This window comes from Myotis daubentonii, chromosome 1, assembly GCF_963259705.1.
Source record: "Myotis daubentonii chromosome 1, mMyoDau2.1, whole genome shotgun sequence".
NCBI classification, from domain to species: domain Eukaryota; kingdom Metazoa; phylum Chordata; class Mammalia; order Chiroptera; family Vespertilionidae; genus Myotis; species Myotis daubentonii.
The window spans coordinates 53733067-53760075 of NC_081840.1; the positions used below are offsets into that span (position 1 = coordinate 53733067).

General features: G+C 39.6%; 1 protein-coding gene across 3 annotated transcripts in view; it reads left to right on the forward strand.

Moving 5' to 3' along the window:
* RFX7 (regulatory factor X7) overlaps positions 1–27009 on the forward strand; it is a 128132-nt gene that overhangs the window by 82197 nt on the left and 18926 nt on the right. For all 3 annotated transcript variants that reach the window (XM_059700354.1, XM_059700362.1, XM_059700372.1), the window contains 2 exons: positions 12675–12757; positions 14193–14315. In XM_059700354.1, the coding sequence (XP_059556337.1) occupies positions 12675–12757; positions 14193–14315 (206 nt within the window). The remainder of the gene's footprint in view (positions 1–12674; positions 12758–14192; positions 14316–27009) is intronic.

Genomic DNA, 27009 nt, shown 5'->3' on the forward strand with positions numbered 1-27009 from the left:
TGCTGCCCCGATCACCCCTCAGGAGCAGGGGGAGGTGGAGAAGTCCTCAGGGGCAATCAGGGCCGCAGCCACTGCTAGCACCTACTGATAGCGCCAAGAGATTGGGACCAGCACTGGGCACTGGCAGCGGGTGCAAGCAGCGGCTTTGGCACCGGCTGCAGGTGTGAGCGGGGCCCATCGCCAGCAGCAGGTGCAAGAGGCAGCTGCTGGCCCAGATCTCCCCTCAGGAGTAGGGAGAGGTGGAGGTGGAAAAGCCCTTAGGGGCGATTGGGGCCGGCAGCCACAGCTTGCATCCACTGGCAGCACTGAGCGATTGGGGCCAGCGCTGGCAATGGGTGTGAGTGCTGGGCAGGACCGCGGAGTGCAGTAGCAAAGAATTTTCAGTAACCACCAGAGGCTTGCTCCGATGACAGCAACCAGCGCCCCACCTTGGTCTGGTGCCCCCACTCACCTGCTCCACCATCCCACCACAACTGACGCCCACCATGTTCCACGAATGCCACCTGGTGGTCAGCGTACGTCATAGTGACCGGTTGTTTGGTTGTTCCAGTTGTTCCTCCGTTTGGTCTATTTGCATATTAGCCCTTTATTATATAGGACTAGAGGCCTGGTGCACAAAAATTTGTGCACTCCGGAGGGAGGGGGGGTCCCTCAGCCCGGCCTTTGCCCTCTCACAGTCTGGGACCCCTCGGGAGATAACGACCTGCTGGCTTAGGCCCGCTACCGGGTGGCAGAGGGCACGCCCAATCCCTAGGTGCAGCCCCTGGTCGGGCTCAGAGCAGGGCCGATTGGGGAGTTGGGGCGCCGCCCCCTGTCATGCACAGAGCAGGGTGGATTGGGAAGTTGCGATGCCACCCTCAGTCACGCTCAGGGTAGGGCCGATTGGGGGGTTGGGGCACCGCCCCCTGTCACACTCAAGGCAGGGTCGATGGGGAGGTTGCGGCGCCACCCCCTGTCACGCACAGAGCAGGGCCAATCGGGGTTGGGGCGCTGCCCCCTGTCATGCACAGAGCAGGGCCCATCAGGGGGGTTGGGGCTCCTTACCCTGTCACACATAGAGTAGGGTCAATCAGGGGGTTGGGGAGCTCCCCCCTGTCACTCGCAGAGTAGGGCCGATAGGGGAGTTGGGGCACCGTCCCCTGTCACACACAGAGCAGAGCCGATCAGGGGGTTGGGGCGCCGCCACTCTCACACTCAGGGCAGAGCCGATGGGGAGGTTATGTCTCTACCCCGTCACACACAGAGCAGGGCCCGTGGGGGGGCGGAAGGGGTTGGGGCGCCGCACCCTGTCACACACAGAGCAGGGCCGATCAGGGGGTTGGGGCGCCGCACCCTGTCACACACAGAGCAGGGCCGATCAGGGGATTGGGGAGCTCCCCCCTATCAGGCACAGAGCAGGGCTGATCAGGGGGTTGGGGCGCCTTCCCCTGTCATGAACAGAGCAGGCCGGATAGGGAGGTTGTGGCCCCGCCCCCTGTCACACACAGAGCCTCAGGGCGATTAGGGGGTTTGGGCGCTGCCCCCTGTCACACTGATCCCGGTGCCAGGAGGCCTCGCAGCTCCGCTGATCCTGGTGTTAGGAGGCATAGTACCCTTTTACTATATAGTATAGAGGCCTGGTGCACGTGTGGGGGCCGGCTGGTTTGCCCTGAAGGGTGCCCTGGATCAGGGTGGGGGTCCCCACTGGGGTGCCTGGCCAGCCTGGGTGAGGGGATGATGGCTGTTTGCAGCTGGTCACACCCCCTTCAGGGTGGGGGTCCCCACTGGGGTGCCTGGCCAGTCTGGGTGAGGGGCTGAGGGCTGTTTTCAGGCTGGCGGGTGACTGAAGCTCCCAACTGCTCCTTTTTTTCTTTTTTTTTTATTCTGGGCCAGCTTTAGCTCTGACTCCAGCTCTGAGGCCTCTGCTGCTGAAAGCAGGTATCTGGTTTGTTTGGGTTCTATAATCAAAACACTGTATCAACTCCAGCTCTGAGATCCCGGCAAGCTGAAAGCAGGTTTCTGGGGTTTTGTTTAGCTTCTATATTTGTAACAATGTTTCAAACTGCAAGCTCAGAGGCCAGCAAGGCAGGCGGAGAACGTTGGTTTCCTCGTCACTGAAGCAAGCAAGCCTCATGTTAGTTTCAAGCTGCCTGGCTGCTGGCAGCCATCTTGGCTTGCAGTTAATTTGCATACCGCCCTGATTAGCCAATGGGAAGGGTAGCGGACATACGCCAATTGCCATGTTACTCTTTTATTAGATAGGATAGTAGGTAGCTCTCAAAAAAAAAATCTCTCTCTCTCACACACACACACACACACACACACCATATAGTTCTCATAGCAAGTTAGGAAATTGAAAAGTAAGAATTCTAAACAAAAAGCATTGACAGACAGAGTCCTCATACCTTGACCTTTTCTCCTTCTTCCTTATTCAGTCATGTGGAAGCACAGCTTTCACAACTGCTGGGGCCTGAGAGAGTATATATATATCAGGCATGTGGATTGTTTCTGTAAATTAAAGAAAGGCTATAGGGTAAGGTTAGATTTTCCCCTTCTGGTCCTTCAGTCCTGGGCACTGGTGAAGAAAGATGCCTTTTAGTAACTATGCTCCTGAATTAGTGTCCCCTGAGGGGAAAGATAATTAGCATTTTTTTCACATTTTATTTTGTAGTTTACAAAATTAAGGGCAGACAAAGTCAAATGTGATTATCCTATCAATGGATACATTTTCCCTCCAGACATGGTAGCTTAACTGAAAAAACAGTCAAACTGGAGAATTTCAGCTTCTGGATTTTAAGCTGACTGTTCTAAATACAAATTTAAATTAAAAATTTTTTAAAAACCTTTTTTTGATATCAGTTTGAAAAGTAAAGAATAAAGATCTAATTATGATACCTGTTGGTCATCTTCCATGGAAACTCAGCCATTGGATTTTAAGCTGACTGTTCTAAATACAAATTTAAATTAAAAATTTTTTAAAAACCTTTTTTTGATATCAGTTTGAAAAGTAAAGAATAAAGATCTAATTATGATACCTGTTGGTCATCTTCCATGGAAACTCAGCCATTGGATTTTAAGCTGACTGTTCTAAATACAAATTTAAATTAAAAATTTTTTAAAAACCTTTTTTTGATATCAGTTTGAAAAGTAAAGAATAAAGATCTAATTATGATACCTGTTGGTCATCTTCCATCAAAACTCAGCCATTGTCAACCTGGGCATCTTCGAAAGGGGCGTATGCATCTCAACAGGAGAGTTTCTGCTGCTTCTGGAAATAAACCAGTACACCTTGGATGTAATGTCACTGTCAAGAGTTTGCATGGAAACTCCTCTATTAAGTCATTGATTGCTATAGTCTTTATAAGCATCAGCCCTTCCCCAATTTTATGACCTTGAAGAAAAAGAACTTAACACTTTAGGCAAGTGTCATAACAGGAAATACATCACTGCAAAGAAATTTATGTCAAACAGGAGAAATCCTTTTTTATTAACATTTGAGAAATTGATTCAAGATGGTCTCGAAAAACGGGAGCAGATCTCCACTCATACTGTGCCAGTGAAAAGTGGGAACATATTTCCTTACCATCTGCTTGAAGGTCTTCAAGTTTTAGTAATAAGACATAAAAAATTCTTGCTGGTTCTCTCCCATCCGTCTGGTATGTATTGACAGTTCAGACACAGATGTCCTACACAGACAAACAGAAACACTAAAAATTAACTCTTTTTAAAACATAGAATATTGTTTTAGGTATTGTTTTCATGACAGAAGACAACATGTGGAAAGTTACATATTTTGTTTCCAGTTCAACCTGGGAAAAGCTTTTATTTCTGACCTATTCTGCTTAGATTGATTCCTTTTCTCTCTAGGAGCCCAATTATTAGAAATATTTTCTAACTTGGATTTAATTAATGGCTCAGGGGGAAATTTGAATTATTTTACTCTCACCCCGAGGAAAGTCAGTGCTAGTGGAACATTGTCTTCAAAACTATAGCCAAGTCTGATGCTCAGTAAAAATCTAGGAGCCTTGCTCTTATGGTGTAGCTCCCAAGTTAGTAGAGGTCACCAGGCTAAATATTTCCTAAATTTCTTTAAATACTTGCTTTTTCAAATAAAAGATTCTATACTTGTTGATAGAATTGAATTATAAACCCTCCTGCCAAATTTGATTTTAAGCAAATCTATAATTCAGAATGTTTATGTAATAATAATATCTGTCATGCATGTATTTTAGAAATTGCTTTTAATACTCCCAAATTCACCATTTACCACTGTTTTACATATTTGAACATTAATAATCAGTCTGAATGGCTTGCTTAATGTCACAAACTAGTGAGTGGCAAATCTGGGATCAGATACAGGACTTCTGATTCTGTATATTATACCTTACCACTGTCCTACTGCTTTAAGTAGATTAGATTTAAAGGGTCAATCAAGCTCAAGTAGCAGCTGCCTCATTCATCTATAATATATAATAGAGGTCCTTTATTTTTGTTAGCTGTTAATGTATCGATAGGATACATGCCTCTTAAACCTCAGATTTATAAAAGTTTCATCAAAGCTGCTTTATTACTCTGCTAATCAGCTACTGGGTAATATTCTTATATGAAAAATTTCTATGACATAAGTTCAAGAAGAGTCAGTGAATCATTTAGATGGGGCATGAAAAATTAGAAGAGAATCAGTGAATTATTCAATAAATTATATTGGGACAATTAAACTAGCCTTGTGGAAAACTTTTAATTAGATCCCTCCCTTCTTTATATCTTAAATTCCAGAGAAATTAAAGACCTAAACACCTAAATGTGAAAAACAAAGCTTTAAAAAGCAAACATTGGATATCTTTATGGCATTGGGATAGGGGAGGATTTCAAAACAGGATGCAAAAATCACAGTTTATAAATGAAAAGATTGATATATTTGCCTGGAAATTATCACATGACTCAAAAACAAAATGAAAAGATAAGCTACACCTAGGGGAAGATATTAGCAGCACTTATAGCTAGTAGAGGATTAATATACAAACTACAGAATAAATATTCTCATATATTTTTTTAATCCCACTTTTAAATGTACAGTGATTATTTAGATGTGATCCTATGACCAGCATCACTGGGGACTTGTTAGAAATCCAGGTTCTCAGGCCCTCACTCTTGACCTACTGAATCAGAACCTCTAGAACTCTGGAGGTACAGTCCTACAATCTTTATTTTTTTATTTATTTTTATTATTTTTTTTTAGTCCTACAATCGTTAAACAAGCTCTCCAGGTGTTTGTGATGCATGAAAAATTTGACAGCTGTTGTATTAAACTCAAATGATAAATAATATGAAAAGATACTCAGTTTGATCAATCAGAAAATGTGAAATAAAACAATGAGATACTTTGGGTAATTGTATCCATGAGATTAGCTAAATTTAAATCTTAAATTTTCCTAAGGATGTAGGGAAATTGTAGCATTGCTGTAGGAAATATAAATTGGCATAACAGTTTTGGGGAGTAATTTGGAAAAACCCAATAAAATTGATGATGTATATCCTTTATGACCAAGTACTTCTTTTAGGTTTCATAGAAAACACTTGCACAGGGACATTGCAGTCACAAATAAGGACTTTCATTGCAGTAATATTTGAAATAGTGAGATTTTATAATAACTAATTACTTACTAGAGAAATGAATAAACTGGTTTCAATCCATATAACATCTATACTAATAAAAGCCTATGTGGTCATCACGCTCTCGCGCCGTGATGCCCTCGTGCCCTCATGTCGTAACAATCCATCACCAGGAAACTGGGTGCACAGCCGGGTGCGCAGCGGGTGCTCCCAGATGGGCGGGGAGCCGTAGGGGCAGGTCCCGGCTGCTCCATGCAGTGATGCCAGGGCCGGGACCACCCCCCCCCCCCCCCCCGCTCCAGCCTACCTCTTTGGGGAGATCGATTGTGGGGCTTCGGCATTGTGAGAGGGCACAGGCCAGGCTAGGGAACCCCCCCCCTCCCCCTCCACCCTACCCCCATGAGTGCACGAATTTCATGCATCGGGCCTCTAATTATTGAATAAATCTGTTTAAAAATCAAAGAATTCTGAACTAAATGCGGCAAAAGTTTGCATCCTTTAAATATGGATAGTGATACATGTGCTTCTACTTTGTAGACTTCCTTTTAAATACTTTAACATTTTACATTTTAAGTGGAGTATTAAAATATTGAAAGCATTCCCATCTGGCTCTGTTTATTTTTCAGGATTTTCCCTCAAAAGGTGATTGAGTTTAGATGAACCTTGATTTTCAGTCTAGTTGAGTGGGGAGGTATATCGAGACACTGAAAAACATTTTTAAAACAATCAGTAAATGTGAGTTTATTGAATATAAATTCCTGAGTAATTGCTATGGCCCAAAGTAGAGGGACACACAGGAATATTGTAGGATCATGTGTAAAAAAGTTACTAGAGTTTAATTTTTCACTAATATTTTTATTAATAGTAGTAAAGTAAAAGTTAAGTGGAAGAGAGCATGAAGGTTGTTCTGTGTTCTAAACTGGTATTTCCCAACTTTTTTTAGATCATGCCTATTTTGATAAACATGAATATCATATATTCTTATTTAATATAATTTCAAAATAAGTTAAATATTCTAAAAATGAATGAATGAAAGCTTTTCTTAATTACAGAGAGGAGCCCTTTTCTTCTCCCCACATTTTTATCTGCATGTATAAAAGGAATTTTGCTAGGCTGTGCTGCATAACAAAATAGGCCTGAAATATCAATGGCCTAATCACAAAATGTTATTTTCATTCACATTATGTGTACTGCACAAGTCATTGGAGGCCCCTGCTCTACATAGTTCCTCGGGAACTTTATTGACAGACACATGGCTTCAAAAGGGGGGGAAAGGATAGAGGTGACACATCTGTTCTTAACTATGTAAGCTAAGAAATCATATACATCACTTTAGCTCAGTTCAAGGCCCTGAGCTAACTGTAAAGGAAGCTGAGAAATGTAGGTGAGCAGATGGGGTTATAGGTGGAAGTGGAGTTCTTGCGATGTCTTTGATACAGAATTTTTGGACTGGAACCGGATTCTTTGTCCACAGGAATCAAAGAATGAATCCGCGAACAGAAAATGGTATAGCAAAGGTGGAGATTTATTGAAGAACAAGTACAGACTCCCACATGGAGAGAGGGAAAGAGTCCCACAGAATGGACTCCCAAGTAGGGAGGCGGAAAGGGTCCCACAGACTTCCTGTTTCCATGGTTTATAAAGGCTGCAGTTCCTGTGTCCTGATATCCCCTCTGATTGGTCAATATTCCCCTTCGAATTGGTTGCTATAGTGATTCCTGAGGCCCTCCTCCCTCCCTTTCCTCCAGGCTTTCTTCTCTTTATTTTGTAAATGTAGACCTTTCTTGGCTACTTCCAGTTCCCTTGTCTTGCGGAAATATACCTGTTGCTGCTTCCTTGTCTTATGTAAATCCAACTGTTGTTGCTCCCTTGTCTTATGGAGATGTAACTGCACCTGGTTTCCTTGTGTTATGGAAATGTACCTTCTCCTAGTCTGTAGCCCTGTGTTTTTCCAAGGACCCCAATTCTAAAAAATCCCTAAGCCTGCCTATATTTCCCTAAAATTCCTGCTTCATCTTGAGGAAAAGAATTTCCTGAGACTCACATGGGAGGATGAGTAATATTTATTCGGGTGGAAATAAACCCATGAGTTTCCAATGTCCCATTTCTTTCCATCTCCCCAGGGAAGAAGTTTAGTCTTGTCTTCAGCAGGGCCAGAATAAAGGCCACTGCCTGTAGTTTCTGCTCCGTATTAAAGTCCAGTCCAGTCCAGCATCCTGCGTGTGGTATGTGGCTGCTAAGGCCTCATGGCTATGGAGAGAGAGCGTGTGGTCAATGAGCAAGAGAGAATAAGAGAGAGGGAACTCTATGGATTTTAACCAGAGCTTCTTCAAACTAACCAATTAACTTCCCAAGATTTCATGCCCTTCTAGCCAGTCCATTGTTCCCCAGGTTAGACTGACAGGCAAGCACCTCTCCTTTGCCACTCCCACTTCTGCTCATGTGCCTATCTCCCCTTTCTCTCCCCAACAATCTAGTACCAGATGGGGGAAGGGCGGGGTGTTAATCCTCTTGGAGGAACAATGCTGGGTGAAGCTGTAGCTTCCTGGCATAGCTTCCCAGGTGACCATGCTTACAATGTCTGACTTTCCTTTATGAATATTAACTAGCTAATTATGACCATAACAATGGGATATTTGATGAACACTGTATCCCAGGTAGCTCCATGCTACTGGTCTTTGTGTAAATATTCTTCATCAGCCAAAACTTTAGAAGAGAATGAGATTGAGTGGTAGAATTCCAACACCTCAAACCTCTAAAAGTAACTCGATTTTGTTTATCTTGCATTGTACCTTTATTTTCCACTGGATCACATGATATCTAAGTGAATATAGAATCAGATAGTTAGACACAAGCTTTTCTGTCTAGAATGAGAAAGATTAAAGTATGTCTAGGTCATTGGCAACATTAAGTCTATAGCACTGCTTTGGGTTTCTTTTGTGTGTTTTTTTAAATTTTGTTTTATTGCTTAAAGTATTACAGAGAGTATTACATATGTCTCCTTTATTTCCCCCCTTGACATTCCCCCAGCCTCTCCTGTCCCCCAGTGTCTTGTGTCCATTGATTATGCTTATATGCATGCATACAAGTCCTTCGGTTGATCTCTTACCCTCCCCAGGCTTTCCGCTGTAGTTCGACAGTCTGTTCAATGCTGCTCTGCCTCTGTATCTATTTTTGTTCATCAGTTTATAATGGTCTTTATTATCCATAAATGAGTGAGATGTGGTATTTTTCTTTCATTGACTGGCTTATTTCACTTAGCATAATGCTCTCCAGTTCCATCCATGCTGTTGCAAATGGTAAGAATTCCTTCTTTTTTACAGCAGCGTAGTATTCCATTGTGTAGATGTGTTGTAATGTACCCCGCGAATCACAGAAGGACGCCTCAAGAAGTCGAATTAAAGAGTCACATTTATTGCAATCCGGGACTATGAGGGGGCATTCCCAAATCTCATAGCAATAAGATCGTGGCAAAACCAGACTTACATAGGCAAAAATCACAAAGGTATTGATTACATCCCAGGGTTTGGAATGTGGCACCTGGCTCACAAAAAAGCAAATTACAGAAGCAGAATTAAGCATGTTAATTACAGTTTCGGGTCTCTGGGTCACTGAATTGACAGAAATACATTATCTAGAGTCCTTGGGTAACCTGGGTTAAACTTAGGCATGTTATCTAAATTACAGTGTTGGGTCTCTGAATCACTGAGTTGATAGAAACACATTATCTGGAGCCCTCGGGTCTCCCGACCACTGAGTTGTCAGAACAATTTAGAGTAATTGTGCTGTCCTGGTCTCGGGACCACTGAGGCAGCTGGAACGCACCACCTGTGGCCACTAAAACAATTTAGGATAATTGTGCTGTCCTGTTTCCCAGGTACAGAAGAATGTGCTCTCTAAGACCAGTATGATAGCAATCAATGGAATAGTAATCGAATGGGATGACTTATACAATTTAGAAAATCAAAGTAACCTTTCTATTGTTAAGCCAAACAATAGGGTTAGAGTTAAACTACAGTTTCCACCTGAAATGGTTGCTGCCATACTTCAGATGTACCATAGTTTTCTAATCCATTCATCTGCTGATGGGCACTTAGGCTGTTTCCAAATCTTAGCTATAGTAAATTGTGCTGCTATGAACATAGGGGTGCATATATCCTTTCTGATTGGTGCTTCTGGTTTCTTGGGATATATTCCTAGAAGTGGGATCACTGGGTCAAATGGGAGTTCCATTTTTAACTTTTTGAGGAAACTCCACAGTGGCTGCACCAGTCTGCATTCCCACCAGCAGTGCACGAGTGTTCGCTTTTCTCCGCATCCTCTCCAGCACTTGTCGTTTGCACTGCTTTGTTTTTATAGGCAGAGGTTCAAAAAGTTTCATAAATACATGCTTCTGTGAATGGTGTGATGGATGACACAGGTCTGCTTGCTTATTTGGAGTATTATTAATTATCATCACACTGTGCATTATATCTCCACGGCTTGCTTATTTCATAACTGGAAATGTGTACCTTTTATATCCCTTTACCCATTTCACCTCCCCCGACCTCAGGCCACCACCAATCTGTTCTCTGTATCCATTTAGCTCCTTGTGTAGGGGGTAGAGATTGGGGGAACTTGTTTGTTTTCTTTGGTTGGTGGTGGTTGTTGTTATTTAGATTCCACCTGTAAGGGAGAGCATGTAATATTTATCTATTTCTGTCTGATTTACTTCACTTGGCATAATACCTCCAAGGTTCATCCATACTCTCATACATGGAACGATTTTGTTCTTTTTTATGGCTGAATGATATTCCATTGTGTGTGTGTGTGTGTGTGTGTGTGTGTGTGTGTGTGTGTGTGTAGCTCACATTTTCTTTATTCAGAAAATGATGTTTTGTATTACATTTTCTCAAACTTTGCCCATAATGATATTTAAAGGGTTTTTTTGTAACATAACCTACTTTGGATTTAATATGATAGGCATTGTTAGCATTAAGTGGTTGATGTTAATAATATTCAATAGAAAGTACCTTAGGAACTATATTTAAGACAGATTAAAGTGGGGAGAGGTTAGTGGCAGGGAAACCAGCTAGTTAGGCATTTTAATAATTTGAGAATCATTTTAAGTTCCTGAAGGGCAAGGATAATTGTTGTGTTGTTCATCTATGTATTTCCATCCTTTGTGTATGTTGTGATGTGCCATATAAGTTTATTGTCACTATAAATCATTTGTGGAACATGGCAGAAACTAAACTGAATAAAGGAACAAATGAATTCTCCTTTATTGTTAATAGAAAGACAACTAATGACATAGACTAAGTGGGTAGCTGGGAGAATATGCGGGAAAGAATTAAGAGGGATAAATAAAGGATTAAAGTGAAATGCACCAAGAAGAATAAAGAAGAAGAATAAAGTTAAGCAGATTCCGAAACACTGAACATTGGGGGACTGGAGAACAGACAGTATTAAGTAACAATTGGGGAAAGGAAATGTCAGTGTGTTTTCCTTTTTTTTTTTTTTAAGGGGAGAGTTGTAAGGATGTTGCTGGTAAATCTATTAGGTATTAGAGTGAAAGCTAATTGGAAAATGTTCCATCGATAGTGGAATGAAAAAAAAAAGGATTTAGGAGTTATTTACACATAATTGATAGATTAAATTATTTTTTGGACAAATTCTAAAATTAAGCTATTTTGTGGATGAATTCTGATGAGAATAAGAATAGACTAAGTTATATGATTTTAAGCTTTTCTAAAAAAAACAATGGATCTATGTTTAAGCTGTGTTTTATTACGTAAGAATAAATTCTGCTACCAGGAATTTGAATAATGTGCCCACATTTTCATTTGCAATACAATTAATTGCACTATCAAAATTTCACTATGATATTATTGTAATAGTATTTGTAGCACATTTAAAGCTTTTGTTCTGTGGCAAATTCAGCTGGGAAAGAAAGCTATATGGTCCTGTAGGTAGCAGAATTACTTTAAAGGGTACATTTATAGACAAAATGACCTAGTTACAGAACAGTAGCTAGAGAGCAGCGATTCTCAACCTTTCACAGAGGTCGCCTAAGACCATCAGAAAACACATATATAATTACATATTGTTTTTGTGATTAATCACTATGCTTTAATTATGTTCAATTTGTAACAATGGAAATACATCCTGCATATCAGATGTTTACATTACGATTCATAACAGTAGCAAAATTACAGTTATGAAGTAGCAACGAAAATAATTTTATGGTTGGGGGACACCACAACATGAGGAACTGTATTAAAGGGTCGTGGCATTAGTAAGGTTGAGAACCACTGCTATAGAGAATCATGTAAGTTGGTTCTCCAAGTAGCAGCCACTATTGCAAGTAGAGAATAATTAACATCTGCATAGTGCGGAAAGGGTTGTTAGCTGTACTTCAGTATTTTTAAACTCTGTTCCATCCACAGGTGATAGGATGTTCTGGGTTTTTGAGAATTAGGAAAGGATCCTAGAAATTATCTCATCTATTTTATAATTGTAAGGCTAGGCTAAGAACTAATAATAAATATTCTCTTGACTCCCAGTCTAATATTTTTCATTCTTTAAATGTGATTAAAAGTGCTAAACTTTGTCTATGATTTTATTTAGACCTAGAGCAGTGGTTCTCAACCTTCTGGCTCTTTAAATACAGTTCCTTATGTTGTGACCCAATCATAAAATTATTTTCGTTGCTACTTCATAACTGTAATGTTCTACTGTTGTGAATCGTAATGTAAATATCTGATATGCATGATGGTCCTAGGCGATCCCTGTGAAAGGGTCGTTCAACCGCCAAAGGGGTCGCGACCCACAGGTTGAGAACCGCTGATGACCTATAGTATGAGCATTAATAGGAAAGTTCCATTTTCTCTTACTTTTTACATGCAATAAACTTATCCAACATCTTAACTGTATTATTTTAATGATGAGGGGAAAAAAAGACTAGATTTTGTTTTCTTTGGCAGGTGATTCATTCAATCTGGTTTAAATTTAGATAGTATTTTATTTTTAAAGAGTTATTAATAAATTTTAAGAGAGAAACTGTTTTAAAATGATCTTTCTTTTCAATCCTTTGTAAACAGCAAGAAGTTGAGAAGTTTACAGACCTAGAGAAACTCTACCTCTACCTTCAGCTGCCTTCTGGTCTCAGCAATGGAGAGAAAAGGTATGTCTGCTTGTCTTTGCCTAACCTACAGTATTTATAGGACATCCTTGAGGTATAAGTGTGGTGTGGGTGTGTGTTTTGGTTGTTATTGTTTACACTATTCCTAAAATCATCAGAAAGCAGAGTGGCAAACAGTTGATCTTTTTAGTTCTGGATCACATTTGGTTAAGTGTTTACTTACCGTTTTTGCTAATTCATTTGTGTTCCTGGGTAAATGCTGTGAAATGCAGTTTTGGATGTGTTTTATAAATAGATTACTATTTTTATGCAGTATATAGGAATTGTGAAAATTGAAAAGAATACCAAAGAATAAGTATATAAGTTTGTGAGCAATAAAGTAACTGTAAGAATTTTTTAGGTACTGTCAGGTGAGCATATCACAGAATATTAAAAAGAAAAAAGTGAATTGCCTATAGGAAGCATGAATTTCTGATAAATGTAAGATGTTTTAAGTGTGCGGGGGTATTACTATATTTTCATATAAACATATTGTTACATCTAGAAAATTTAGAGTCGTTGGTGGTTCATGCATTCTGTTCTTAAAGTTCCTATACCCCTTTTAAAATATTTCTCAGAATTAATTTTATTCACATAACTTATACAAAGAAAATTCTGTTACTTTAAAATTGTGTGTACAAATAAAAGGAATGAAAACTTTGTTGCTTGTACCTCATTTTCCTTGGACCAAATTTTATAACTATTTTAATTATTTTCTGTCCTAGAAAATTGCGCAGTATCTTCTTTAGAATTAAATAAATTGTTATAGTTAGCTGAGATGGATGTCAGAATCGATAGAGGAGCTTAATCTATCTTAGGTGTTCATTTCATGAAATTAGTTTATAAATACACTGCCGTATAATGAAAACTTACAATATTTAGTGGTGGTGCTAGCCTGGAGAGGGGACCTAGTTATAGGAAGGAATGTAGGGGATATTTGTCCTTTTAAGATCACTCTGGTGTGAGTTATATTCTGGAGCATAGAGGGCTTTAGTAAGACTTCAGGGTAGTTACTTGAGAATGCTAAGCAAATAGGAAGTAAACAATTGCTTCCACAACTTCTGTTTTAAAAGTTTGATGATTTGGTAAGTTTATGCAAATAAACAGGCAAGTAAGTGAGCAACTATCCAGTTAGAGATAATTTTGGCCAAAACAAATACTTCATGTTGCCAATGCTCCATCACCTATGCCACTTTAAAAATGGTGAAGTGGGCTGGAACCAGATATTAACTTTAGTCCAACACTAGCTGCAGAAAATGGTCCACAACCACAGGAGGATGACTTATATATAGATAGCTGGGCATCCCCTGCGTGTCCTGAGTTAGGTTTGGTCATTTGTAGTGTGTTTACACACAATTATTTAGTGGAACATTATCTCAAAAATTCTCAATGAATTATTGTCTAGTTTGGCTAAAACGTGTTTTTGTTTTATGATTAGTGATCAGAATGCCATGTCATCTAGTCGGGCACAACAAAAGCATGCCTTTTTCTGGATTCGAAATACTCTAGAGGAACATCCTGAGACTTCACTGCCCAAACAGGAAGTCTATGATGAGTACAAGTAAGTATTATGTATATGTGTCAGGCATGGTGATGTATTAAAGAGCTTAAGTACTCTAGTTGGCTACAATGATTTATCATTGGTGAATATCACAGTGGTATATAGAGTTTAACTTATAAATCGCTGATATTCCTTCCATCTCTAAATTTCTCTGTTGGCATTTGAACAAAGGACAGGATTACTAAATAAAAGGATTTCTCTAGAGTTCATCTAGATGACTGGAGGCCTATTTGAGGTTAAGGGACAGTGGCATGGGATTGCTGAATAAAAGCATTTCTGTAGAATTCTTAAAGATAACAGGAGGGGTATGTCTAGAGTTAGAAGGAAAGTGGACGGCAGTAAAAAATAGTGCATATGGAAAAACTAAAACATGTGTTTTTTTTTATTTACAAATTTTATAAACCCAAACCTTTTATGTGTTTTTAATTTTGTTATTTATCTTCACCTGAGGACATTTTTTAAATTGATTTTTACAGAGAGTAGAAGAGAGAGACATTGATGTGAGAGAGACACATCGATTGGTTGCCTCATGCATGTGCCCCAACCGGGGCCAGGTATTGAACCTGCAACCCAGGTACATGCCCTTTACCGGGAATTGAACCTTCAAGCTTTCAGCAGGCTGTGTGGAGCGACCAGGCTGGCAGGGGGGGCAGTGAGGGGCGACCAAATGACCAAACAGCAGGCTGTGTGGGGCGACCAGGCCGGCAAGGGTGGGTGGGGGGCAGTTGGGGGCGACCAGGCAAGCAGGGGGGCATTGAGAGGCGACCAGGCCAGCGGGGGGCGGGGGGGGGTTATGGGCGATCAGGCCGCCAGGCAGAGGCGGACATCCCCCGAGGTATCCCGGATTGGAGAGAGTTCAGGCTGGGCTGAGGGGACTCTCCCCCCCCCCCCCTCCCAACACACATACTCCCCTGTGCATGAATTTTGTGCACTGGGCCTCTAGTAAATGTATAAAAAAGAAAACCAGCACCAGTAATCTCACTACCTAAAAATAAACATTTTGGTTTACTTATTTTTATTTTTTTCTAACACCTTTTCTTCATGTATATATTCTTGCTATTGTTTAAATTTGTCTCCACTATATACACAATTCTCTGAATGGAGGAACAGTTGCAAATAACATTGCAGTGAACATTCTTGACCCTATAATTTAATATAGATTATCAGAATTGGGGTGCTAGTTTAGCAAGAACCTTTATATATTAAGAATATTAACTATTAAAATATAAATTCTTAGGATTGCTATTTATTATTTAATTTTAATTTTTTATAAGTAGTTTGATCTGTCTACTTTTTTTATAGCTTGTACCATTCATTGTTATGATTACAACTTCCTCATGCCATTAGTAACTAAATACTCACATGCATTTTTCCTAGATATTTATTTCATTTTTGACATACAACCCTTTAGTCCATCTAGTATTTATTTTGGTAAATGCCAAAAGATAATGGACTCATTTTATTTTTTTCTGAATGATTAATTATCCAAACTTTATTTATTGAATTTATTTTTCTTTTAACAATAATCTATAATATAACTCATACCTTACTATAGTCTCCTGGACTGAATTATCTTCCTATGCATTTATCATTCTATTTCAGTACCATACCATTTTTAACTATTTTACCTATTAATTTTTTAAAAGCTAGTAGGATCAGTCTTCCATCATTATTCCTCTTTTTCAAAAATTTCCTTGGTTTTTATACCAATTTTTAATTTTCACACCAATTTTTTTCATATGAAGTTTGGAATCTTTTTTTTTTACTTTAAAAAAGGAAACATCAAAGGAATTATGCGAAAATTTATTTCAGAAAAATTACCTTTACAGCTAGGACTATATTTCTCATATATATATATACTAGAGGCCCGGTGCACAAAAATTTGTGCACTCGGGGGGGGGGGGAGGGAGGTCCTTCAGCCCGGCCTGTGCCCTCTCACAGTCTGGGACCCCTTGGGAGATAACGACCAGCTGGCTTAGGCCTGCTCCCGGGTGGCAGATGGCAGGCCCAATCCCTAGGTGCAGCCCCTGGTCAGGCTCAGAGCAGGGCCAATTGGGGAATTGGGGCGCCGCCCCCAGTCATGCACAGAGCAGGGCGGATTGGGAGGTTGCGATGCCACCCTCAGTCACGCTCAGGGTAGGGCCGATTGGGGGGTTGGGGCACCGCCCCCTGTCACACTCAAGGCAGGGTCGATGGGGAGGTTGCGGCGCCATCCGCTGTCACGCACAGAGCAGGGCCGTTCAGGGGGTTGGGGCGCTGCCCCCTGTCACGCACAGAACAGGGCCCATCGGGGTTGGGGAGCTCCCCCCTGTCACACAAAGAGCAGGGCGGATCAGGGGGTTGGGGCGCCACACCCTGTCAAACTCAGGGCAGGGCCGATGGGGAGGTTATGGCTCTACCCCATCACACACAGAGCAGGGCCCGTGGAGGGGGGGTTGGGGCGCTGCCCTCTATGACCCACAGAGCAGGGCCGATCAGGGGCTTGGGGCGCCGCCACTCTCACACTCAGGGCAGGGCCGATGGGGAGGTTATGGCTCTACCCCGTCACAGAGCAGGGCCCATGGGGGGGCGGGGTTGGCGTGCCGCACCCTGTCACACACAGAGCAGGGCCAATCAGGGGGTTGGGGAGGTCCCCCCTATCAGGCACAGAGCAGGGCTGATCAGGGGGTTGGGGCACCGTCCCCTGTCACGAACAGAGCAGGGCGGATAGGGAGGTTGTGGCCCCGCCCCCTGTCACACACAGAGCCGCAGGGCGATCAGGGGGTTTGGGCACTGCCCCCTGTCACACTGATCCCGGTGCTAAGAGGCCTCGCGGCTCCACTGATCCCGGTGCTGGGAGGCATATTACCCTTTTACTATATATGATAGAGGCCTCGTGCACAGGTGGGGGCCGGCTGGTTTGCCCTGAAGGGTGTCCTGGATCAGGGTGGGGGTCCCCACTGGGGTGCCTGGCCAGCCTGGGTGAGGGGATGATGGCTGTTTGCAGCTGGTCACACAACCTTCAGGGTGGGGTCCCCACTGGGGTGCTGGCCAGCCTGGGTTAGGGGATGATGGCTGTTTGCAGCTGGTCACACACCCTTCAGGGTGGGGTCCCCACTGGGGTGCTGGCCAGCCTGGGTTAGGGGATGATGGCTGTTTGCAGCTGGTCACACACCCTTCAGGATGGGGGTCCCCACTGGGGTGCCTGGCCAGTCTGGGTGAGGGGCTGAGGGCTGTTTTCAGGCTGGCGTGTGACTGAAGCTCCCAACCACTCCTTTTTCTTCTTTTTTTTCTTTTTATTCTGGGCCAGCTTTAGCTCTGGCTCCAGCTCTGAGGCCTCTGCTGCTGAAAGCAAGTATCTGGTTTGTTTGGGTTCTATAATCGAAACTCTGTATCAACTCCAGCTCTGAGATCCCGGCGAGCTGAAAGCAGGTTTCTGGGGTTTTGCTTAGCTTCTATATTTGTAACTATGTTTCAGAGTGCAGGCTCAGAGGCCGGCAAGGCAGGCAGGGAACGTTGGAGTCCTCCGTCACTGAAGCAAGCAAGCCTCATGTTAGCTTCAAGCTGCCTGGCTGCCGGCCGCCATCTTGGCTGGCAGTTAATTTGCATATCGCCCTGATTAGCCAATGGGAAGTGTAGCGGATGTATGCTAATTACCATGTTTCTCTTTTATTAGATAGGCTATATATTTCAGATAGGGAGAAAGAGCTAGAAACATCAGTGATGAGAGAGAATGATTGATTGGCTCCTCCTGCATGTCCCACACCGGGGATCGAGCCCACAACCTGTGCCCTGACCAGGAATCAAACCCTGACCTCCTGGTTCCTAGGTCGACACTCAACCACTGAGCCATGCCAGGCAGGCTAGCATTGAATTATTTTGTTATGTTTTGTTTTTCTTTTTTAAATTTTATTTTATTATTTAAAGTATTACACATAGTAGTACATATGTCTCCTTTTTTTCCCCATTGACCTTCCCCAGCCTCCCCTACCCCCCAATCCCCACACATGCCCTCCTCCCCTCCTCCCAGTGTCTTGTGTCCATTGGTTATAGCATTGAACTTCTTAATAGTAAAACTGAAAAATAGAAGATAATGTAGGACTATGTTTCTTAACTTAAATCTTTCTTATGCCCTTTAGTAAACTTTGAGGCTTTTTTCCTTCAATCAGGTTCACTTATTTTTTCTTAAATATATTCCTTGTTAATTTTTACATTTTACTTATGTTATTTATATTATGAAAAATATATTTTCCTATTGGTTTGTTTTGGTTTATAGGATATCTATAGAGTTCTGTTATTTATGTTGCAAATTTTATATTTACTGAACTTCATTTAATCTTAATTTTTCAGTTCTTTTGACTCTTCTGGGCAGAGTTTATTCTGTATATCTTCCTCATTCTCTTTATTACATTTAATAGATTTTCCTTCTGATTTTAAATAATAGCAGTGTTAGGCATCATTTGCTCTTACAGTTCTTTGATGTTAAAAATGTATCATTTCTAGTTGACTAAGACTTTAATTTATGAGACATGAATATTAAAATTCATCAAATGCTTTTTGAATATCTATTGACATTGTTATGTGGTACTTCTTCTTTGACCTCATGATATGATATATTATATAAAGATAGTCCCCAATGTGAACCCTTCTTTTATTCACTAGAATGATTGTCCTGTTCATATCAAGATCTGTAATCTTTCAGTATTCTTTTAGTTTCTGTTTTCAAGTATATTATGTAGGATCTTTGTATCTCTACCCATAAGGGAAATTAGTGTGTAATTTTCATTTTTTGTGCTTTGTCAGGTTTTGATATCAGGGTTAGACCAGCTTCATATATGAATTGAAACTCCCTAATTTTCTGTACTCTGGAACAGTTTTTACAAATGGGACTTACTTGTTCTTAAAAGTTTTAAAGAACTCACCTATAAAACCATCTAGGCCTGGAGTCTAAGTTTGAGGTAATTCTTCAAAAATTTTTGTAGTGTTCTTCTAGTTAGATTTATACTTCATTAGTCAATTTTGGTCATTTGTTTTTCCTGGAATTAATTCAGATTTTCAAATGTATTAGTATAGCATTACATATATTAGTCTCTCATAAACTGAATATCTTCTTTATCTGTTACATCCTTTTTCATAGTTCTAGTCTTATATACAGAATATATAGGGTGGGGCAAGAGTAGGTTTACAGTTGTGAGTACACAAAACAGAATTTATTCTTGTATTATTTATTAATTATTGTATTATTTTCCATAAGAAAAACTGTGAACCTACTTTTGCCCCATCCTGTGTGTGTGTGTGTGTGTGTGTGTGTGTATTTGCCCATTCTTTTATTTTTTATCATTTGTATCATTATTTTTAGGCAGTTTACATTATTATGTTTCTAAAGGTTTAATCTAAAATTGTCCATGGTCTTGAAATCTGGCCAATAGAAGAAGCTGGTGGAATGGAATGAACCTATTAGAAACTCTGGGGTATGCAAACACATAGCAACAGAGGCAGTAGCAACCACACTCTTGCTGCATGATGGAGAAACACAAGCATTAATCTTAAATGGATTTCTTATTAAGTAATATATAACCTGTTTGAACATTCTTGAAAATCTGTTTGCTTTCATTCTGGATAGAATCACAAATGTTCAGATTTGTAAACTTAACAACTTTGGCTCTAGTCTTCCCTGGCACAACTGTTCTCTCTCCAATCCTTTTTTTCTTAATCTGTTTAATGTTTTAATGAATACGATTATTTTAAATTTTTAGTGATGTGTAATCATTAATTTTGTATGTGTGACATTTTTGTGCTTACAACCTAACTTTGTATTTTCTGTTCTGTTAATCAATGTAAATTAAACTCTTAGGACATCCGCAAAGGTAGAAATAGATTCTAGAAACATGTTTGTTTTAAGAGCTTTAAAATAGTGAACATTTCATGACTTAAATGACATGTAACTGTTTATACCTATTCAAAGTCTAGATCAGGCCTAAGCATATGTGTATAATTTATAAATTTCTCAAATGTAAAATATATTATTTAATATTATAGCATCTGTATAAAGTTTAGGAAAAACTAAACTAAAAGTGATCAATTTTAGTCCCCCACAAATTTGCCAGCAAATGAGTCACTTCCACTTCACAGTCTTAAAGAATATGATTCAAATTATGCATTGATAAAAATCTGAGTTTATTACATGTCATAGGTTAAGGCAATTATTTACAGATAGACAAAACTATAAATATTAGTTTTGCTTTTTAGATTTTATCTTGAAATATAAATCACATATTATAATATTCACTTTAAAAAAAATCTTTATTGTTGAAAGTATTACATATGTCCCCTTTTTTCACCCATTGTACCCTTATAGCCCGCCCCCACTCTAGACCTCAACTTCCCTATTGTCTGTGTCCATGGTTATGCATATATGCATACAAGTTCTTTGGTTAATCTCTTCCCACCCACCTACTCCCTCTGAGATTCAAAGTCTGTTCCATGCTTCTATGCTTCTGGATCTGTTTTGTTCATCAGTTTATTTTGTTACTTAGATTCCACATATGAGTGAGATCTTGTGATACTTGTCTTTCTCTGACTGACTTATTTCACTTAGCATAATACTCTCCAGGTCCCTCCATGCTGTTTCAAAGGGTAAAAGATCCTTCTTTTTTACTACTGCATAATATCCCATGGTGTAAATGTACCACAGCTTTTTTATCCACTCATCTACTGATGGGCACTCGGCTGTTTCTAGATCTTAGCCATTGTAAATTGTGCTGCTTTGAACATAGGAGTACATACTTGCTTTCTGATTGGTATTTCGGTTTCTTAGGATATATTCCTGGAAGTGGGATTGCTGGGTCAAATGGCAGTCCCATATTTAGTTTTTTGAGGAAACTCCATACTATTTTCCACAGTGGCTGCACCAGTCTGCATTCCCACCAGAAGTGTATAAGGGTTCCTTTTTTTCCACATCCAGCATTTGTCATTTGTTGATTTGTTGATGGTAGCCATTCAGACAGGTGTGAGGTGGTACCTCCTTGTCATTTTAATTTGCATCTCTCTAATGATCAGTGACCTTGAGCATTTTTTCATGTGTCTCTTTGCCATCTGTATGTCCCCGTTGGAGAAGTGTCTATTTAGGTCCTTTGCCCATTTTGTAATTGGATTGTTTGTCTTCCTTTCATTAAGTTGTATGAGTTCCTTATATATTTTGGATACTAACCCTTTATCAGATGTATCATTGCCAAATGTGTTCTCCCATGCAGTGGGCTTTCTTGTTGTTTTGTTGATGGTTTCTTTTGCTGTGCAGAAGCTTTTTATTTTGATGTAGTCCCATTTGTTTATTTTCTCCTTAGTTGCCTTTGACTTAGGTCAGTGGTCGGCAAACTGCAGCTCACGAGCCACATGCGGCTCTTTGGCCCCTGGAGTGTGGCTCTTCCACAAAATACCAACCTCTGCGCATGAGCCACGAAGTTTCAATTGCACTGTACATGCATGCCCACATGTGGAATTTTGTGGAAGAGCCACACTCAAGGGGCCAAAGAGCCGCATGTGGCTCACAAGCCGCAGTTTGCCAACCACTGACCTAGGAGATGTATGCGCAAATACATTGCTGCGAGCGATGTCTGAGATTTTGCTGCCTATGGTTTCTTCTAGGATTTTTATGGTTTCATGACTTACATTTAAGTATTTTGTCCATTTTGAGGGTTTTTTTGTGTTATGGTATAAGTTGGTGGTTTAGTTTCATTTTTTATTTTTTGCATATATCTGTCCAATTTTACCAGCACCAATTATTGAAGAGACTGTCTTGACTCCATTGTATGCTCGTGCCTCCTTTGTCAAATATTAGAGTGTAATGGCTTGGGTCGATTTCTGGGGTCTCTGTCTGTTCTATTGAACTATATGCCTCTTCTTGTGCCAATACCAGGCTGTTTTGATTATAGTGGCTTTGTGTTATTACTTGATATCTGGTATTGTGATCCCTCCAACTTTGTTCTTCTTTCTCAAGATTGCTGCAGCTATTCAGGGTCTCTTTGGGTTCCATATAAATGTTTGGAGTATTTGTTCTAGATCTGTGAAATATGTCATTGGTAATTTAATAGGGATTGCATTGAATCTATAGATTGCTTTGGGTAGTATAGAAATTGTAATGATGTTAATTCTACCGATCCATGTACATGGTATATTCTACCACTTGTTTATATCTTCCTCTATCTCTTTTTTCAATGTCCTATAGTTTTCCGTGTACAAGTCTTTTACCTCCTTGGTTAAGTTTATTCCTAAGTATCTTAATTTTTTTGTTGCAATGGAAAGTGGGATTGTTTATTTTTTCACTTTTAAATTGTACAAGTTAGTTATTTTTTAGTGTATTTACAAAGTCTGGTATCAAACACCACAATGGCAAAATATTTTTATTCCCCCAAATCCCATATATTTTGATCATATTTTATTATAAATATATTCTGCCTATCCCTATCTTTTAGTTGGGGAGTTTAATTCATTTACATTTGCCATTGTGCTATTTGTTTTCTATAAAATGTCTTATGTTTCTTTTTTTCCTTAGTTCGCCCATTTCTGACTTCTTTTGTGTTAAATAGGTATTTTCTATTGAACCATTTTAATTCTCTTGTTTCTTCTACTATATATATTTTAAAAATCATTTTCTATAGTTGTTCTGGAGATTACAGTTAACATCTTAATTTATAAAGAACTAGTTTGGATTATGCCAACTTAACTTTAAAAATATGTATGTGTGTGTGTTTAAAAGTATGTGTGTGTGTATTAATTTCTGTTCTCTTCCCCATCCCCATTCATTTTTATGCATTGTGTACTTATTAACACAGATTTATATTTGGTGCTTTATGCAGTAGTCACTTAGATCAGATAGGAGTAAAGGGGTTATAAGAAAAAAGTACATTTAAACTGTATTGTTATATTTACCTATGAAGTTACCATTACTGGTGTTTATTTTATTTGTTCATGTGGATTTGAGTTACTGTTTGGTGTCCTGTCATTTAAGCCTGAATAACTGCCTCTAGTATTTCCTGTAGGATTGGTTTGCTAGTGATGAATTCTTTTATTTTTTTGTCTGGCCATTGAAGTCTCTACTTGGTTAGCTTAGTGAGCAGCTATTGATTAGATGGAGATTTCCTTAAACACCTTGAACCAATTAAATTTCCCAGGCTTTGTCAAAGGTTATGGGGGTAGAGGGCACTATAAATAGTTAATCAATTGAAAGCCTTTCCTTTGCCTTCACATCCTGCTTTTGGGGAGCCTCAAGTTTAGCCAGAGGTGAGAGCTTAGTTTTCTCAGGTCTTGAAATGCAACAGCTGTTTACATGTGCATGGCCTTTTAGATTCTCAGGAATGTGTCGAAGTTTTTCAAAGCTTTCATGGAAATCTTATTTCCCAGCTTTTTCTTTTAAGTTTTTGGTTAGTCTGTTGTTTGCTCCGACTATTATTCACTATCTTACACAGCTAAAAAGTTGAGATACTTGCTTGTAATTCTTGCTTTTTAAAAAATATATATTTTTATTGATTACAGAGAGAGGGAGAGAGAGAGATAGAAACATCAGTGATGAGAGAGAATCATCATCGGCTGCTTTGTGCACACCCCCTACTGGGGATCAAGCCTGCAACCCTGGGATGTGCCCTTGACTGGAATCGAACCCAGGACCCTTCATTCCACAGGCTGCCACTCTATCCACTGAACCAAGCAGGTGGCTAGTGCTGTAATTCTTTTCTAACAACTTCTCCAACCCATCCTTCCACCCGCAAGGGAGAAAGTATTTTACAATCAGCAAGCTCCCAAGACAGGTCAAATAACATTCTGTAGGTGGAGTTTTCTATAGAATCCATCTCACAAGACAAATAATGAAAGTTCTTTGGGATAAGGCTTTGAGAACACTCCACAACTGTGTTATGTTTATTCTGGTGACCACCAGGCTGAACCAGAAATACAGGCTATTACTTTTCAATGCTACTGCTGGAGAATGGGGGAATCCCTAGGGCAAGTTAAAATGGTACAAAGCTATTTTTATTGAAAACCAGCTATTTTCCTTGCATAAATACTTCCTAGTTTTCTGCAAGCCTTGGGTTAATTTCCAGAGTTTCTTTTTTTTAAATTAAAGAGTATTTCTAATAAAAGAGCAAACATAAGGTCAGTAAACAAAATGGAAAAAAAATAATGTGCATACAGATAACCCAATAAACTCAATAAGCATGCTTGATTAATGGGCAGATATTGGGCATTTCACCTAACACATAGAGAATATATCTTTTTCAAGCACATTTGTTGAAACATTTACCAAAAAATTACCTTGGACTAGGCTACAAAAGAAGGCTAAATACTTATTAAAAAATGTATATCATGCAGATCACATTTTGTGATTACAACAAATTAAATAAATTTGAAAACTTAGATACAGTGAGATTTTGCTAGAAAAAAATTGTTTACATTGAGACAGTATCTATATACCAGTTGACTATACACAGTGCTTTTCTTTCTCAAGTGATATCTAACAGTGAAATCTTAAATTTTTTTTAATTTAAATTCTTTATTGTTGAAAGTTTTACATATGTCTCCTTTATTCCCCCATTGACCTCTCCCCAGCTGCTCCCACCCCACAGCACATGCCCTCACCCCCCTACTGTCTTTGTCCATTGGTTATGCTTATATGCATGCATACAAGTCCTTTGGTTGATCTCTTACCCCCACCCCTTCACCCTCCCCTACCTTCCCTCTGAGGTGTGACGGTCTGTTCAATGTTTCTATGTCTCTGGATCTTTTTTTGTTCATCAGTTGATATTGTTCATTATATTCCACAAATGAGTGAGATCATGTGATACTTATCCTTCTCTGACTGGCTTATTTCGCTTAGCATAAAGCTCTCCAGTTCCATCCATGCTGTTGCGAATGGTTAATAGTTCTTTCTTTTTTATAGCAATGTAATATTCCATTGTGCAGATATACAGTAGTTTTTTAATCCACTCATCTGCTGATGGGCACTTAGGCTATTTCCAAACCTTAGCTATTGTAAATTGTGCTGCTATGAACATAGGGGGGCATATGTCCTTTCTGATTGGTGTTTCTGGTTTCTTGGGATATATTCCTAGAAGTGGAAGTACTGGGTCAAATAGGAGTTCCATTTTTAATTTTTTAAGGAAACTCCATACTGTTCTCCACAGCGGCTGCACCAGTCTGCATTCCCACCAGTAGTGCACGAGGGTTCCTTTTTCTCCACATCCTCGCCAGTACTTGTTTGTTGATGATAGCCATTCTGACAGATGTGAGATGGTACCTCGTTGTTTTAATTTGCATCTCTCAGATGATTAGTGACTTTGAGCATTTTTTTCATATGTCTCTTGGCCTTCTATGTGTCCACTTTCAAGAAGTGTCTATTTAGGTCCTTTGCCCATTTTTTATTAGATTATTAATCTTCCTTTTGTTAAGTTGTATGAGTTCCCTATAAATTTTGGAGATTAAACCCTTATCCGATGTCACATTGGCAAATATGTTCTCCATGCAGTAGGCTTTCTTGTTGTTTTGTTGATGGTTTCTTTTGCTGTGAAGAAGCTTTTTATTTTGATGTAGTCCCATTTGTTTATTTTCTCCTTAATTTCCATTTTCCTAGGAGCTGTATCAGTAAAGATATTGCTACAACATATGTTTGATATTTTGCTGCCTATGGATTCTACTAAGATTTTTATGGTTTCCCATCTTACGTTTAAGTCCTGTATCCATTTTGAGTTTATTTTTGTGTATGGTGTAAGTTGGTATTCTACCTTCATTTTTTTGCATGTATCTCTCCAATTTTCCCAACACCATTTATTGAAGAGACTGTCTTGATTCCATTGTATCTCGTACCTCTTTTGTCAAATATTAATTGAGCATAATGGCTTGGGTTGATTTCTGGGCTCTCTGTTTTGTCCTGTTGGTCTATATGTCTGTTCTTGTGCCAGTACCAGGCAGTTTTGAGAACAGTGGCTTTGTAATATAGCTTGATATCTAATATTGTGATCCCTCCAAATTTGTTCTTCTTTCTCAAGATTGCTGCTGCTACTCGGATTTTTTCCCCCCATATGAGTTTTTGGAGAGTTTGTTCTAGGTCTATGAAATATGCCATTGGTATTTTAATAGGGATTGCATTGAATCTATAGATTACTTGAGGTAGTATGGACATTTTAATGATGTTGATTCTACCAATCCATGAACATGGTATATTCTTCCATTTGTTTATGTCTTTATCTCTTTTTTCAACGTCCTGTAGTTTTCCCAGTACAGGTCTTTTACCCCCTTAGTTAAGTTTATTCCTACGTATATTAATTTTTTTTGTTACAGTGGTAAATGGGGTTGTTTTTTTAGTTTCTTAGGTTGATATTGGCCCACTTTTTCAGTTTTTTCATTGTTTTTATAGAGATTAATAAAACATGGGGAAGGAGAATAAAAATGTTGAGATTTAGAATGCAATCAAGCTTAACTTGCTATCAACTTAATATAGACAGTTATAGATATAAGTTGTTATATGTAAGCCATTTGGTAATCACAAAGCATGAACCTATAGTAAATACATAAAAGATAAAGCAACCCACTTATCACACCACTAAAGGATGTTATCAAATCATAAAGGAAGGGAGCAAGAGAAGAAGAAACAGAGCAACTACTGAAACATCATAAAACAACTAAAAAGGCATTAAGTTCATACCTAGTAATGATTACTCTAAATGTA